Source organism: Mus caroli, unplaced genomic scaffold (genome assembly GCF_978045245.1).
Source record: "Mus caroli unplaced genomic scaffold, Mus_caroli_1 scaffold_5, whole genome shotgun sequence".
Taxonomy (NCBI): Eukaryota; Metazoa; Chordata; class Mammalia; order Rodentia; family Muridae; genus Mus; species Mus caroli.
The window spans coordinates 83371543-83388812 of NW_028227260.1; the positions used below are offsets into that span (position 1 = coordinate 83371543).

A 17270-nucleotide genomic window follows, 5' to 3' on the forward strand; every position below is an offset into this window, starting at 1 on the left:
TACCTCTCAAGGAGTGTTGAGAGTACAGCAATTGCTACCATGCCACATTTCCTTCCTGCTTCTCCTTTTGGACAGGGACTTGATGTGCAGTATAGGTTGGTCTTGAATTTACCACCCTCCTCCATCAGTCTATCTACGTGCTGGGAGTAAAGGTGTGTGTTACTAGAATGATGGATTACTTGATTTTTTTAAAATTTTGTTTATTTATATTTTATTTTATTTTATTGTAAAGATTTATTTATTTAGTATATGTAAGTACACTGTAGCTGTCTTCAGACACTCCATCAGATTTCGTTATGGATGGTTGTGAGCCACCATGTGGTTGCTGGGATTTGAACTCTGGACCTTCGGAAGAGCAGTCGGTGCTCCTAACCACTGAGCCATCTCGATTACTTGATTTTTTAACAGAGACCTTAACACTGCAGAGAAAGAGGCACTAACTCATAAAAAAAGGGCTGACATTTTAAAAATAATTTTATGTCTATAGATGTTTTGCCAGTGTGTATGTCTGGGTAACAGATATGTACAATGTGGATGTCATCCAGAAGAGGGCCTCGGGTCTCCTGGAACTGGAGTTACAGATAATATGTAGGTGCTGGGGACTAAAACTGGGTCTTCTGGAACAATAGTCAGTGCTCTCAAATGTTGAGCTATTTCCCCAGCCTCTTAAATATTTTTTATTTAGTGTGCTCATGTATGCATGTGATGGATGGCACTATCCACATGGAGATCAGAAGACAACTTGCAGGAGATCACTGGTTCCAGGGATTGAATGCACGTGCAAGGTTGATGGACTATGACCTAACCCACTGTGCCATCTCCCTACTCCAGAAGACTTTTTAAAATCTCACAGTTTTTCAACACTTTTGTCAAACTACTCACATAGAGTGGTCACAAAGGGTGGCCCATATAACTAGCACCAGTATCACCAGGAAACTTTCTAGCAATGCAGATTCTCAGGCTTTACCTAGGAAATATGGTAGTAGTGCTTGTTTTCTCCCCCCCCCCCCCGTGTGTGTTGAGAAGCTGATAAGGGAACCATGGATTTTAAGTATGCTAAGGAAATGCTTAGCACCACTGAAATACAACCCAGTTGATTTGATTTTTTTTTTTTTTGAGATATGGTCTCTCTGTGTAGCCCTGCTGTCCTAGAAGTCTTTCTGTAAACCAGACTGCCTTGAGCTCACAGAGATCTGCTTGTCTCTGTTTCCTGAGTGCTGAGGCTTGTGCCACCACTGCCTAGCAGCAATCTGAATTTATAACAAATCCTCTAGGCTACTCTGCTTTAAAAAAAGTTTGATAATCACTGCTTATCTTAGTTTGAGTCAGGGTAAACTTGAAGTAATAAAACTGATGCTATAAAGAATTGACTAAGAAACTTGCTTAGGAAATATTAAGTTACACAAAGTAGAATTTAGATTGAGGAAAGCTGACTCCAATATGACTGAGAGATAAGTAGTATACTAACCAGGACTGTTAGAAATTAAAGGAAAGACAATTTTGTACCATACTTGAAATTTAAGGGTGCTGAGAAAGTGTGTTGACTGTTCACCAAGATTGACCTCCAATTTGGCTCTGTTCCCACAGTAAATGGAGACAACTCTGACACACAAATTTGTGGTTCTGTTTTGGGGTTGCCAGCTGTGATTCGGCATCCTCTGCTTCCTCCCTCTCAAGTCCAGAAGCTACTGCACACTGAGCTGGGAGGATGCTACAGAGGTCATAATGAGTGGGGTCCTACAGGGCCCTGCTTTGGCTGGGAGTGAATGCTGGGGTTGAGAGGGGACGGGGAAAAGGCTTTCTTTTAGGATCTTAGTGGTACAGCTTTTTAAGGCAAAGACCTTCCTTCTCTGAGGCTCTTCAGTGAAACAGCTCTCTGAGACAATGTGAGCTTGTGCATATACTTTTATTGGGGTGGGCTCATATGCATACACTTTATTTAGGGTGAACCAAGGGTATGTATGGACCTTGGAGAGTGCAAAGGAGTTTTCAGGGTAAATGCAAATCATTGGCTAGAATTTAAAAGTCCTATAAATGCTTCCTTTGCATGGAGAGGCTATCACTTGATGGGCGGGCTCTTATGGGAGAGGGGAAAAGAGGGAGTTACTTGTAGGTCTACCAAGGACTACTCCACCTGCTAACTACACTCAAGTAGAGAGTGTAGAGGTTCAGGGCCCCAGACAAGGTCAGAAAGGGGAAATCCTGGTAGGTAAAAAGAGTCCTCAGTTTGCTCTGAGCTCAGAGAGCTATCCAGACAATGGGGGACTGTGACCTTAATTAGGGAGGTCCAATACAAATTGGCCATTAGGCCCATTCTCATATCAAAGACCATGCCTCTAAGGGACAGTTCAAGTGGGGGGGGGGGCAGTGCAGGGTCAAAGCCATCATTACATCATGGTCTGCCATTAATTCCCCTGTGCTCTTATGAGGAAAAGCATAATTCTGCAAGTGGGCAAGATGAACTCAGGAAACAAGTATTCGAAAACAACTAGTGCACTTCAAAATAATTCAGGCAATATCTGTGCTGTGTAAGTCTCCCATCTACACAAGTAGTCAGACTTGCAGTCTCCTATCTCTGTATAAATTGTTCAAAATGTAGCAACCCGGGACTGGGTCCTAAAGATTTTGGGATGACAGCATACGTGAAATGTATAAGTTTAAGGCCTATATAAGCTGGTAAAATTTTATCTGAGGCTGGCTCCCTTTTGTGCACTAGCCAAAACCAGTTGCACACTACTATTAATGAGCCTTTTCCTTTATTAATCTCTATACAGGCAGGAATTATTGATTTTATCACTAGCTAGGCTTCCTGTTGTGATGATAAAACACCACAATCCAAAAGCAACTTGGGGAGGAAAGGGTTTATGTGACTGATACTTCCACATCACAATCCATCATCAAAGGGAGTCAATGCTAAAACCTGGAGGCAGGAGCTTATCAGAGGCCATGGTCTATTGTTACTGACTTACTCTTCATGGCTTGTTCAGTATGCTTTCTTATAGTATGAGGAACATCAGCCCAGTGAATTGAATCCTTCCACATTAAGAAAATGCCCCTCAGACTTGTCTACAGGCTAATCTCATGTAGACATTTTTGTAAATACAATTCCCTCTTCCCAGATAGGTTGAGGTTTGTGTCAAGTTCACAAAAATGCTACTAGGGCACTGTTACAGTCTCACTGTTATGATTACAATGCTGGAAAGTGATGCACAATAAGTAGTCAGGTTCTTTTGTACTGGATAGTAAACCAACTTTCCCCACCTCACATGCTAGAAAAGTGCTTTACTACTTAGCTACACTACCATAAAAGTAACTTTTATTTGCCTGATGTAATTATCATCTAGGAGGTTCATTGCCTCCATTGGCTAACCTAGGCCAAGTCCTGGAAGCTTCTAGTCTCCCTACAATCTAATCTAGACCTAGAATGTTTTCAGCCTCGTTGCTGAATAAGCTCACCCCTTCCTTGTTCTGAGCTCTAGCTGGCTGATTCAACTGTTGAGCTGGCTGTTCTGGCTCAAACTCCTCTTCAAGCAGACTGATTTAATTTGGCTTCTCCCATCCTCTCCTGAATTGCTCTGCTTGGCCCCAATCTAACTCTAGAAATCTGTTCTGATCCTTTAGTTCTTTCTCATTATCTGGCTTGTTCTATCTTCACCTCTCTCTCTCTCTCTCTCTCTCTCTCTCTCTCTGCAGTCTGTCGCTCTATAACTCTCCCATGTAAAACTGCCTCCTCCCTCTCTGGGCTGCTCTACTCTATGGTATATTCTCTGTGAACTCTACTGTATCCTGTACTGTACTCTCTCCTTCCTGTACTGTCTGTCTCTCCCTTAAGTAGCTTCCCTTTCCTCTCTCTTCTCTTGAGAGTTGGGTATATCCTATTCTACCAAATCTTTCTCTGATTTGTCACTTTTTCTGCCACTCAGGTAGACATCACTTTCAAACATGGGTGCTTCTTTCTGCAAACTAACTTTACCTTCATTATTTGGGATTAAAGTGTCTATATTCTAGCCAGAGGAATTAAAGGTATATACTAAGGTCTGAGTCACACCTTAATTAGAAACAGCTTCAAATACCCTGCAACTTTTCCCTCCATTCTTTTTACATTTTATTTTGAAAGAGGGTCTCACTGAATTGCCCAGGCTGGCCTTGAACTCCTTCTTTAACCTAGGCAGGTATTAATCTTATGACTGTTCTTCCTTTAGCTTTCCAAATAGCTGTAATTGAGGAATGCAACACATGGCTAAGTTCACATTTAGATTACTAACATGCATAAGAATAGATTCTCTAAGTTGCAAAGAGGCTAAAAATCGAGTATGTTTAAATTCCTTATCTGTTTCTCAATCTGGTGCCACCTTCCACAAACCTTTGACAGATCTGCTCAATTCACCCAAAATCCATAAAGTGATATTTGCCTATGTTTTTCAATAAATAAACATTTCTAACACTGACTTTCCACCTTATGTTTTTATTATTCTTATCAACCCATATACATCATTAAAACACAGGAGGTATTAAGAAAATGTCAACTTTCCAAATAGATTAGGTTGAACTCTTTTTTTCCTTTTAAACAAGGTCCCCGCTGTAGCCATGCTGGCCTCTAACTCTTGGCAATCCTCCTGTCTCAGTCTCCTTACAGCCGGACTTATAGGTGTAAGCCACTACATCCAACTAATAACTGCTAGTTATTAGGCAGACATGAGAAGAACAAGGAGGGTTACCAGAGTATGCTCTAGGGAAAAATAGGTTTTCTGTTTATGCCACATCTGCATAAGTAAATTAACAACAGGAAAAATTAGAGAAGGAATAACAGAACCAACAGAAGATTCTCTAGCAGGGATTAACACTGGCTTCCTGCTCTACCAGTCAGAAATCATAACAGGAAGGGCCGGAGGTGGTGGCATACACCTGTAATTCCAACACTAGGAAATGGAGTAGAAGGATCTATCTAAATCCCCTTGGCAAAAGAGAGATGGAGGAGCTGTTGTGCTGGGTTACCTAAGACCTGGTGAAAGAAAAAGGAAGGGAGAGAGAGAGAGAGGAAGGAGAGGGAAATGATGCCAGTGTATGTGTCCTTCAGATGACTCAGACTCCTTAGACTATTTGCATGAAGCACTTCCCTCCTAGCCTTCACACCTGGATTTCCTTGGGACAAGTCAATTTGACAATATAAATCCATGAATTTTGCCTTTCCTGCCTAGCTGTACTGCTCATACCGTGCTTCCAGAGACATTACATTAGTAACTCATTCACTTCACTATAAATGACATTTTCCCTATTTTGCAAGTGAGCAAAAAGAAGCCGTGGGTTACTTGAGGTCATGAAGATTAAGTGTTGAATGTCAGGGCCAAGACACTAAGGGTTTCTTCTGCTGCTTTGCCTTTCATATGTATTAGTGGTCAGGGGATGATCGAGGATGATTGATCAAGGATGACATACTATCTCTATCAGCTTTTCCATTCTCCTCATTTTTTCTTCTCCATTTTCCTTTCTAATTCCCTTCAGCTTCCATTCCTTTAGGCTGTTATGAAGGACACTAGATTTCATGGCAGAATGAAATTCTAGTCTTGGATGTGACACTGGAGGGTGGCTGGTCTCAAATATGTAGATTATGTGTTCTCTCTGGGACTCAGTTGTCCTAGTGTTGCTTTTAACAACTTTTGACAATATAAAAACAGTCATAGTACCTATTATTCAGTTTTACATTTATACAGAGTTTTTGGACCGAAGCTGTGGCTTGAAGGGATGGGAAAGGGGAAAGAAAAACAGAATAATACTTTCCACTGCTTTCCTTTTAAGACAAAGTCTTCTATAGCCCAGTCTGGTATCACTTCCCTGTGTAGCTGAGGATGACCTTGAATTCCTGAGCTTTCTGCCTCTACCTAGAATCTCAGGCATGCAGGTCTGACCAGATAAAAGGGAGACAATAAATCTGTGAGAGTTTAGAGTAAATATTTAGGGTATGGAATTAAGATAGGCTGAGCTAGATTTCTCCATTTAGGCCATTTTTCTGGGTTGTTGTTTGTTTGTTTTAGAGGACATTTGAGATAGGAGTGGTTTGGGAACATTAAAATAATATTGTGGCTCTTCACATTTGTTCTGGTGACAGCAGTGAAGCTGTGAGATATACAATGTTATAAGAAGCACAGTAAAAATGAATTTAAGGCTCTTTCATGATCCTCTCCTTTCATTTCATTGGGAACAGCGGAATTCTGATCCCTACTGTGCTGTTAAACAAATAATCTGCTGTCCTGTTGGAATCTGAGCCGCAACTGTGCTAAAGTTCAGACATGGTCAGGACTTTTTTTTTAATGCTTCAACATAGGAAGGTCTGTGGCTCTGTTCTTACTGACTTCTAGAACTAAGAGAATCCTTTTCCATATAATCTACTCAATTAATGCCTATCACAAATTTGACAGAGAAGTTGGCCTAGTGTCTTAATATTTGTCTATCCTGTCTGGCTGCTTCTTATTCTATTCCAGGAAATTAAAAAGAAAAATACTGACTTATTTGAAAGCTTGTCAATTGTCAGCAAGTGTAGCATCTCTCTAAGCAGTCCTCCTCAGGAACACCAGGACAGGAAATTGTGCTTTAATAACAAGCATGGTAAAACTATATAAACATACACAAAGTATATAAATAAAAATGTATGAGTGAGGTGAAATAGAGCAAAGGGAATTCATGACAACTGTGGGATGCTGCAAAATAGTATGAGATTTGGGAAATGGATGGAAAGACATTGGGAATAGTATCAATTCTAAAGATAATAGAAAGCATGGTAGCTTACAAAACCAATATCTGAGCTTTTCCCTTCATTTTCTCTTTCTTTCTTTCTTTCTTTCTTTCTTTCTTTCTTTCTTTCTTTCTTTCTTTCTTTCTTTCTTCCTTCCTTCCTTCCTTCCTTCCTCTCTCTCTCTCTCTCTCTCTCTCTCTCGTTCGTTCGATTTTGGTGGTGGTAAGTTAGCCAAGGATGGCCTTGAACTCCTTTTTGATCCTCCTCCATAGTGGGTTATAGACTTGCATTAAATCACCTAGCTCAGTTTAGTGGGTTTTTTTTTTTCCAATCAAGATGTTATAAAAAAAAAAAAAAAAAAAAGGTATCCCATAGAATGAAATACATAGAATGCATAGCATAGATAAAAAATGCTTTTAGAAAATATTTAAAAATGTACACGAGTATACAGCATATAATTATTATACAAAAAAATTGCAAGTGCAATGAGCAGCCCACAAACACCAGCCCCAGGCTGTTTTGAAAACTATTTCTCACTGCGAGTCCAGTCCAAAGTTTGAAAGCCTTTTAGAAAGCACGCCTCCAAAGGATCTAGGCAAGGTAAATTCAAGGTCAAATGAGAATCCCAATTCGCTCCCAACCTAGTCCACAGTGGTTAATAAAGCGAGCGGAAATGGCGCATAGGGGAGGGCATACTCAGTGAAGACGAGCGAAAAAGGCAAGGGCGCTTCAGGACTGGGAGGTGCCGAGTGTTTCCTTCGTGGTGGTCAACCTGAGGTTCTTGGAGACAATGGTTTGACACGTTTTCCTTACATGATAAGCCGAAATAACTTCCACATTCTTTCTCCCTGGCCTACAAATGTGAGGGGTTCGCTTAGATCCCTCCGTCAGCTGGTCGCACCCGGAATTGATGCCAGTAGAAGAGTTTATTGTTATTAACAGCGGCTCAGCGCGCTGGGGCGTGGAAGAGCTGGGACGAAAGGGCTGGATCGTCCACCAGGCGACTCAGGTCGCACTCTGCACAGCCTACCAGAGAGGGAAGAGGCAGCTCTGCACTTCGGGTTGCTCCAGCAGGCTTAAGTCTCGGGGTTCGGTGCAAGCCTCAGGGCCGGGTACAGGGAGTGTTCTGTAAGGCCCCGCCCTCCGCTAAGCCTGAGTTTGGCTAAAGGCAGACGCTCCGCCCGTCCCCGACCACGTGACCCACGGCGCGGACCAGAGCCTCCGCCGTGCGCTGACCCCGCCCCCGTGACGTCTCACAACCCTCAGACTGGCCTGCTCCTGGGTCTCTTTCTGTAGTCGCTCATTGGTCCGCCCGGAAGACAGCGCCCCCCCATTTGCCACGCCTCCCAAGGCCTCGGAGAATGCAGGGCGGGGCGGGGCCTGAGCTGGAGAGGCGGGGCGACGCGGCCGGGCGGGAGTAAAGGGGCTGCCTAGGAGCCGCGCGAGCCTTCAGCAGAAGCGCGCTGCTTTGCCCTCCGCTGTCCCTGCTCCGCCCTCCGCAGCCCTCCACAGTCACCCCGGAGACCAGCCGTGTTAAGCTCTCTGCTCTGAAGCTGACTGACTTCCATGGCAGCCGCGAAGAAAGCAGTTCTGGGGCCATTGGTGGGAGCAGTGGACCAGGGTACCAGCTCGACACGTTTTTTGGTGAGCCCTGGGGTGACATCTTCTCAGCCCACTGAACTGGGACACTAGCCGGAGGACGAAAAGGCGGGGTGTTGCGTCCTCAGTCCGCGCGCCTCTTGTTCTCCTGGGCCCTAGCTGCTGGGGCGAGGAAAGGAGGCCAAAAGGGGGACCTACCATGCTGGGATTGTCCTGTTCTGGGGGGGATCTTGGCCTCCTAGGATACCCCCGCAGCAGAGTTGAGCAGTCTCAGCCTTGGTGGTGGGGCCAGGTCGCTTACCAATAGGGAGATTCCCCAAAGAGAGTGAGTACTCTTGGAGCATCCAAGCAGAGCAACCCCGATGCAGTAAAGGACAGGTGGTCACATTGACACTGCTGCGGTCTTCCCTATGAGTGTTTGGCCTGCTGGGCACAGGACGTCCTTGGATGGAGGGAAAGCTGTGTCACGGCTGTGGTCACCCAACATAGCGTCCGTTCAAGCGGTAGAACGAATAAAGTATTAGCATGCTGATGCTTTGTCATCTTCTGCCACAGAAGCTGCAGAGGCTAGACTACTGAGGGGGTGGTGAAACATATTGGAAACGGATTGCAATTCTCAGTAATCTTTATTTCATTTCAAGAGCTTAATCAGTTCAGTTCTGACACTTTGACCATTATCATCAGATATTGTCCACTCCACTCTACTGTTTAATGTGACAGGGCAGTTCTATTTAGTATGCACGATGAGAATTACCATAATGAGGTGCTGTTTAAATGTCTCTTGGCTGCTTCATTTTGCAGTGAAGAAGTTTAGCTCTTCTTTTTTCGTTTTTGTTTTGTTTTGGAGACGGGGATCTGCCTATTTACTCCAGAGAAGCCTGGAACTCCTGATCCTCCTGCCTCAGCCAGGCAAGTGCTGGGATTACAGGCATGAGCCACTGTTTGCTCACAGCTAGGAAACTTGCTCTTGAAGTGAGCTAGCATTCAGTTCAGTGAGATCATTTGAAAGTAATTTAAGTGAATAGAAAGCTGCTAAAAGCCCATGCTTCACTGGGCATTTGACTAACCTGGAAAGTTGATGTAAATACTTAGTGATTAATTACCTCCCTCTTTATTTCTTTATCAACCATGAATTTTCTTCAATGATTTATTTACCTGTACCCTTAGGGGTTGATATCCTTGCCGGTAGCATGGGAGGCAGGCAGTCTATCACTAAACTATATCCCCCAACTCTTCCTGTATTATTTGGTGAATGTGCACACATACACCTGTGCATATGAGCACGCACACCTGTGTTTGTTCTTCGACTAGCACTTGACTAAAAAGTGCATTGTGTTGTGATCAGAAGTTTTTGTTTGTTTGTTGTTTGTTTGTTTTTGTTTTGTTTTGTTTTTGTAATTGAGAAACTTTCAGTCCACTTTCAATTTAAATATTCCTTAGTGACAACCCTGGTTTGAGTTTCTCAATCATTGTTTCACATCTGCATTTTAAAATTTTAATAGCAAAAGGTAGGATTCATTTTGTCTTACATTCATATAAAAGTTTATAAAGTAATCCTGGATCATAAATAGCTCTGCTTGGCTGGATTTGTTTAATATATCTGTAACAATAATATAGCCACACAATTATTATCATTTTTCTGAGCCTATTAACCATTAACAACTGGGATTATTTTAATGTATTTATTTTATGTGAGTGGGAATTTTGTCTACACATGTGTCTATAAGCCATGTGTGTGCCTACTTCCTGAGGAGGCCAGAAGAGGGTGTCAGATCTCCTGGAGTTTGAATTATAGACAGTTGTGAGCTACCCTGTGAATGTTGGCAACCAAATGAAGGTCTTTTGGTGGAGTACCTAGTGCTTTCAGATGCTAAGCCATCCCTCCATGAGCTGAATATTTTAACACAGTATCTTGCTACATAGCTCAGGCTGTTCATGACTCACTAGTAGCACAGGGTGGTCTCAAACTTGTAGTATTTTTGCCTCAGCCCCATAAGTACTACAATTATGAACACAAGCCACCACAATCAGCCATATTAGTTGAATTTTGAAGTTATATTTGAGATTTGACACACTAAGGGCTGGAGAGATGGTTCAGTGGATGGATAAAGGTGCTTGCTGCCAATTTTTTTTTTCTCTCTCTGTATAGCCCTGGCTGTCCTGGAACTCACTTTGTAGACCAGGCTGGCCTTGAACTCAGAAATCCGCCTGCCTCTGCCTCCCTAGTGCTGGGATTAAAGGCATGCGCCACCACGCCCAGCAGTCTTAATGATCTGATCTTGGTCCTTGGGACCTACATGGTGGAATGAGAGAAACAACTCTCTCAAGTTTTCCTCCAATGTCCACATGTGTGCTGTGGTGTGCACACACACCACAAAAAAGTTAATAATACAAATAATTTTAAAAAATCCTCACTCTAATGACTACAGGGGCCAGGCAGGTTGAGGGGCACAAACACACTGGCAATAGTGTCTCAGGTCAGATCTTCCATTTATTCTAATAAAAGATGGTGCTTTAGAGTCCTTGGCTAAACTTTCCTACTTTTCTATTATTCTCTTTCCAGATCATAAATTAACAACTATTAACTCAAAGCATTGGGGGAAAGCCAAGCAAAGCACAATAATTGTTTCCAAGTTTGTATAGCCTTGCCCTCTATGGATGTGAGTAAAATAGTTTAGAACTTTAAAGGTTTCCTTCTTAGGAGCCAGCTTGGTGAGCTTGCTTTCATTTGGTTTCTTCCTAGTGCTACCTTTGTAGTCCAGGCAGTCTTTCTTGTTTCTGGCCCTTCATATTTTGTTTCCTAAAGGTAATTTTTACATTAATAGAGAAAAAAATTATCAAGTTCATAATGCTATAATTAATTTTATATATATATATATATACATATATATATATATATATTTAGTTTGTAACCTGAAGAGAAAACTAAATGGCAAATAATTACAAATAAATGTTGGTGGATAACACTGTGTATTCCTTAAGAAACGACTAAGAAGTCTGTGCTTCAAAGGCCAAGTGGGTCATTGGGAAAACTTGGGAATGGTTTAGCAAGGTAGTGTTTCCTTTGGTTGTAAACCACTCCCTGGGGAGTGCAGATAGTGGATTTGCTGACTAAGTATTTCAGTCACAAGGTGATTCCCAGGAGTGGTTCCTGTGTTACTGTTCTATGTTGTAATGATGACTCAAAATTGATTGTTCCCCTTCTCAGGAAAGGGTGCAGTGTGTAGGAACTGTTAGAGGAAGGAAGCTCACAAAGGTGAAGACTTACACAATCTAATTAGTCTTCACTTAATTTGTATATTTGAATTATTGGAGGCCAATGACCTCATTAAGTTTTCTCCTCTTTTCTATTAGTAAAAATCTATTAGTATTAAAAAATTCTCCTCTTTCATCTAAGGTGACTTGCCTCTTCTTAACACTATGTTGCCTATCTGTTTCCTATGGTTCTATTCTACCTATAAATGGTAGTTCAACAGCTCTGTCTTTACAGTTTACCACCCACCCTTACTCAGCTTTTCCCTCTTCCTGTAGAACTTATTTATTTTTATTTTTGTGGTGCTGAAGGTCAAATGTGGGGTCTCACACACATACTAAGTAAGTGCTCTTTGATTTTTGTAGTAGACCCTCCACTTTATTCCTTTTTTTCTTTACAAGTATGGGTGTTTTGCTTGCATTCTTATATGTGTACCACATGTGTGCAGTTCTCCAGGAAGCCAGAAGAATCTATCTGATCCCCTGGAACCAGAGTTACACGTGGTTGTAACCCACCTTCTGGAAGAGCAAATGCTCTGAACCACTGAACCATCTCTCTAGCCCCTAGACCTTTCATTTTGATCATGTTTCTTTCTCTCAAATTTATTTATTACATTTTTATCTAGTTATTTACTTTATGTTAGTATGTGTGCACAAACACACACTCAGTATGGCACTTGTGTGGACGTCAGAGGACAACTTGTGAGAACCACTTTTTTGTTTGTTTTAGATTTTTTTTTCTTCCAAGATAGAGTTATCTGTATAGCCCTAACCTGGAACTCTCTCTATAAACTGACTGTCCTTGAATTCAGAGATCCACCATCCTCTGCTTCCTGTCGCCTGAGTGCTAAGATTGAAGGTGTGCACCACAACCACCTGGCTTGAGAGACACTTCTTTCTTTCAGCCTTTTAGGTCTGGTTGATTGAACTCAGATCATCCGGTTTGGTGGAACACATATTTCCCCACTGAGCCATTTCCACCACCCCCACGTTTATTTCTCAACTTGTCAGAGAACTAAGTTTTGGGAGCTGGTGCAACTGTTTCATACTAGAGGAAAATCCCCAACTCGTCTGATAGGAAAGTGAACCTATGTTGGCACATGGCTACACAGGTTGCAGAGTAGGGACTTCTTGGAAAGAGAATTAGTGTAACAGGTTTTAAGGAGGGGCAATTTCTCTCTGAGAAAGAAGTTTCAGCTGAAGCAGTCAACTTCCTTCTTTACTTTGGTAACTTAATTTTTTTTTCCCTATTAAGTCAAATGTTTACAAAAAGCTTTGGAGAATGCTGTGACTTGCAATATGTCAAGGATGCAGTCAACTGTCATTTGATGAGGGGTAGTGTTCAAGGACATGCCTTTACCTGGGTGATGAGATTGTGACTGAGGATTTGAGGATTGGGTCCAAGGTCACATGCAACGTAATAACTGGTAGAACAAGAATTCAAGTCCAAGTCTTTTATACTCTGAGGCAGATTATACTACTGCTTAGAGTGAATAGGGGAGAGCTTGAGGACCCAGCCAGTCACATGTCACCTCTGATTATAGGATTAGAGCCATACATGAATGACTCTCCACCAAGAAACATATTCTTACTAATTGGTTTCACAAGATATGAAAAAATACTGCTTTGAATAAGTCCTGTAGCTTATGATCATTTTGTGACTCAGGTTCAGTGGGTCCTGGGCAGGGCTCAGGTGTGTCATCGTGGATAATGGTTGTGTAATCATTTTGTTCCAACTGCCAGTGTTTGTGAAGAATGACAAGAATTGTAGTTCCATGCTTACTTTGGCAAGAAACAGTGCCTAGGCCCCAGTTGTCTCATTACACTTAGAGATCTCAAAAGGCTTCTAGACAGGTTTCCCTTCCTTCTTTTTCTTCTCTTCTCTTCTCTTCTCTTCTCTTCTCTTCTCTTCTCTTCTCTTCTCTTCTCTTCTCTTCTCTTCTCTTCTCTTCTCTTCTCTTTTCTTTCTTTTCTTTTCTCTTTCCTTTCCTTTCCCTTTCTTTTTTCCTTCCTTCCTTCTTTCCTTCCTTCCTTTCTCCCTCCCTCGATCCTTCCCTCCTTCCCCTCCTTTCCCTCCCTTCCTTCTTTCCTTCTTTTCTTCCTTCCCTTTTTCTTTCTCCATTCTTATTCAATACCTATGTTTTGTTTTTTGTTTTTTTTTTTTTTTTTTTTTTTGGTTGGCTGGTTGTTTTGAGACAGTCCTTCCACTGGAGGTTTGCCTGGAACTCAGTGTCACCTAGGCTGTCCTCAAGCACACGACTATCTTCCTGCTTCACCTTCTTAAGTGTTTAAGTGCAGTGATTCCAGGAATGAACCACCCTGCCCAGCTTTTAGAAGCTTTCAGTTTTGTACTTCCCTAAAGGCATGCAATAGTTACTTACTCTATAAGCAAGCGCATGTGTCAACATGAGCATCTTGGGACTGAGATGTGTTGACTGAATGAAAAACTTGGGAAGTGTAAAATTTGGCTAGTAGCTATTAGATGTCAGCATGCCTTGAAATAAAACATTGTGTGGCACTAGGGACCCAGCACGGGGACTCGTAAATTCTAGACAGGAGCTAGACAGCTAAACTGCATGCCTTGCTTTACAAACTTGTTGTTTCAGATGAACTTATGCAGCCCAGGCTGGCCTTAAACTCAGTGTGCAGCCACAGATGATACCTGATCCACCCGTCACCATGTCTCACATGCTGGGCTTGCAGATATGGACCACCACACCTAGCCTACCATTTCATTAAACATTTTTATTAAATATAGTGTGTGTATGTGCGTGCAAGTGTCTCTCTGTGTGTACTTGCAAAAACCTGCACTTCCAGGAGCTCATTCTGTTATTTAACAATGTAGGTCTTGAAGATTGAAGTTAGGTTGTCAGGCTTGACAGGAAGCGCCTTTGCCCTTGAAGCATCATATCAGCAAAATTTCACATTTAAAAAAAATTGATGTTGGGAATTTTTAGGACCTCTGCTCTCTCTGGTCAACTTGGGTCGCTCAGTCCCAGCTTGCTCCGGCCCAAAGATTTATTTATTATTATACATAAGTACACTGTAGCTGACTTCAGATGTACCAGAAGAAGGCATCGGATCTCATTACAGGTGGTTGTGAGCCACCATGTGGTTGCTGGGATTTGAACTCAGGACCTTTGGAAGAGCAGTCGATGCTCTTACCCGCTGAGCAATCTCGCCAGCCCATGTATGAGTGTTTTGCCTGCATTGTGTGTGTGTGTGTGTGTGTGTGTGTTTGTGCTACATGGCTGATGCAGTCAGAGGACAAAAGAGGGCATCAGATCCCCTGGAACTGGAGTTACACATAGTTGCAATGTGGTTCCTGGGACTTGAATCTGGTTCCTCCAGAAGAACGAGTGAGGCTGTTTATCCAATCCCTGTTCTTTTTCTTTAAGATTATAATTTACTTTTGTATGCATGTATCTGTATATATGTGGCTGTGTGAGTCCTAAAGAGGCCAGAAGAGGGTGTCAGATCACTTGGAACTGAAGTTATCCCATGTGAATACAGGGATCCCAACTCTGGTTCTTATGATTCAGCACCAAGTGCTCTTAGCTACTGAGGCATTTTTCTAGGCCCTGATTTCATTCAAAATATTTTTAAATTACATTTTATTTGGTAAAGGTGTATCTCCATATGTGTGCGTGCACACATGTGCTTGTGTGTGTGTGTTCAATCATGTAAGTGCTAGGACTTGAACTCAGGTCCTCTGGCTTGATAACAAATGCCTGGATCTGATGCTCTTCTCACTGGTCCCTGCAATCTCATGTTAGGAAATAGTGTGATAATGGATGTCTGTAATCTCACCAAGGCAAAAGGATTGCAAATGGGAGGCCAGCTTGGACTATGCAGCAAGATCTTGTCTTAAAAAAAAAAGAAAGGAAAAGAAAAGAAAAAGAAAAATATAATTTCTCTGTTATCTTCTGTGGCATTAGGTCATTAATCCTTTTAAGGTCAATTTTTGCAATGTAATACATTTGTGGCTAGTATTTTTTATTTTGGGGCATCCAAGTTTGTGTAAAATGGTTTTCTTTTTCCAATTTTGTTTTTTTATTTTTAAAAAGGATTTATTTATTTTATGTATGTGAGTACACTGTAGCTGTCTTAAGACACACCGGAAGAAGGCATCAGATCTCACTACAGATGGTTGTGAGCCACCATGTGGTTGCTGGGAATTGAACTCAGGACTTCTTGAAGAATGATCAGTGCTCTTAACCACTGAGCCATCTCCCTAACCCTTGTTTTTGATTTGTGACATTGGGTCTAATGTGGTGCAGGCTGGCCTCAAACTGACCATGTAGCTGAAAATGACTTTGAACTGCTAATCTTCCTGCCTCCAAACCCAAATAGTGGGATTATAGTCATGTGCCACCACACCCCGCCTACATTCTTGAATAATGTCTTATCACATAGTAAATTTTAGTGTACCATAAAAGAGTAGGATGTGGAAGGATTGTGTGGGTAGAAAAAGGAATATGCATGTTTATGGTGCCGTAGTTAAATTCATCACAGGATGACAGAGGCAAACCTTACAGGACACTTAGAAAAGTGAACATGTCCTCTTTCTATGATTCTTTTACAAGTCAGGGGATGTATACATCAAAATGTTTCAGCAGATTATTGTAAAACTTTTAAAATAACAATTTTGATTCTGCAGTTCATACTATCTGTGAAATTGAATAGTAGTCTAGTTATAGAGGTGAAATAGAGATCTGGTGACATTTTAAATTTTTATTTTTATGTTTGTTTGTTTGTTTTGAGGCAGAATTGCACGTAGCCCAAACCTTTGAATTTGCTACATAGCCAAGGCTGGTTTTGAACTCCAGATCTTCTTGCCTCTTACATCCAAAGTGTTAGGATTCCAAGCCCAGCTCAGATCTTGTGCCATCTAATTCTACTACTATCACTTCTAGGTAATGCAGAAGGAAGAGGGAAGAACAACAACTGGATATATACTATATCTGCACCTTGCCAAAGTCACTTTTATTTTTATGTACTTGAGGACTCCTGCAGTTTAGGCTAGACTTGAGTTTATTCTATAGCTGATGATGACCTCACATTCTGATCCTCCTGACTTTATTGCCTGCATGCAGAGTTTATAGGTGTGTACTGCTATTCCTGGTTTATTGCATGGGACATCAAACTCGGGACTTTGTGCATTCTTAGCAAACTTTCTAGCACCTATGCTGTATCTCCAGCCCATATATTAACTTTTTTCTTGCTCTTTTTTTTACCTTTACTTATTTTTTTCCCAAAAGTCCCCCATACCCTCCCCCCCCACTCCCCTACCCACCCATTCCCACTTTTTGGCCCTGGCGGTCCCCTGTACTGGGGCATATAAAGTTTGCGTGTCCAATGGGCCTCTCTTTCCAGTGATGGCTACTTATTTTTTTTTTATGTTTATGGGTATATGGCCTGCATGTATGTGGTGTCCAAGGAGACAAGAAGAGGACAACAAATCTTCTAGAACTGGAGTTAGGCTTGTGAGCCACCATATGGGTATTGGAAGAGCATCAGTGTTCTTAACTGTTGAGCTATCTCTCCAGTCCCATCCCCTTATTATTTTGATACTGTGAATCTAAATCAGGACCCAAGCAAATGTTTTCCTACTGTGTTATACCCATAGCCTCCACAGGCAAAAATCTGGAATTGAGACAAGATGCCTAGAAGTAAATGATTTCTCTGT

General features: G+C 41.9%; 1 protein-coding gene across 1 annotated transcript in view; it reads left to right on the forward strand.

Moving 5' to 3' along the window:
• The first annotated feature begins 8102 nt into the window (after positions 1–8102).
• LOC110286483 (glycerol kinase) overlaps positions 8103–17270 on the forward strand; it is a 73021-nt gene continuing 63853 nt past the window's right edge. Inside the window, exon 1 of the mRNA XM_029472970.2 lies at positions 8103–8374. Within this exon, the coding sequence (XP_029328830.2) occupies positions 8297–8374 (78 nt within the window). The 5' untranslated portion in view covers positions 8103–8296. The remainder of the gene's footprint in view (positions 8375–17270) is intronic.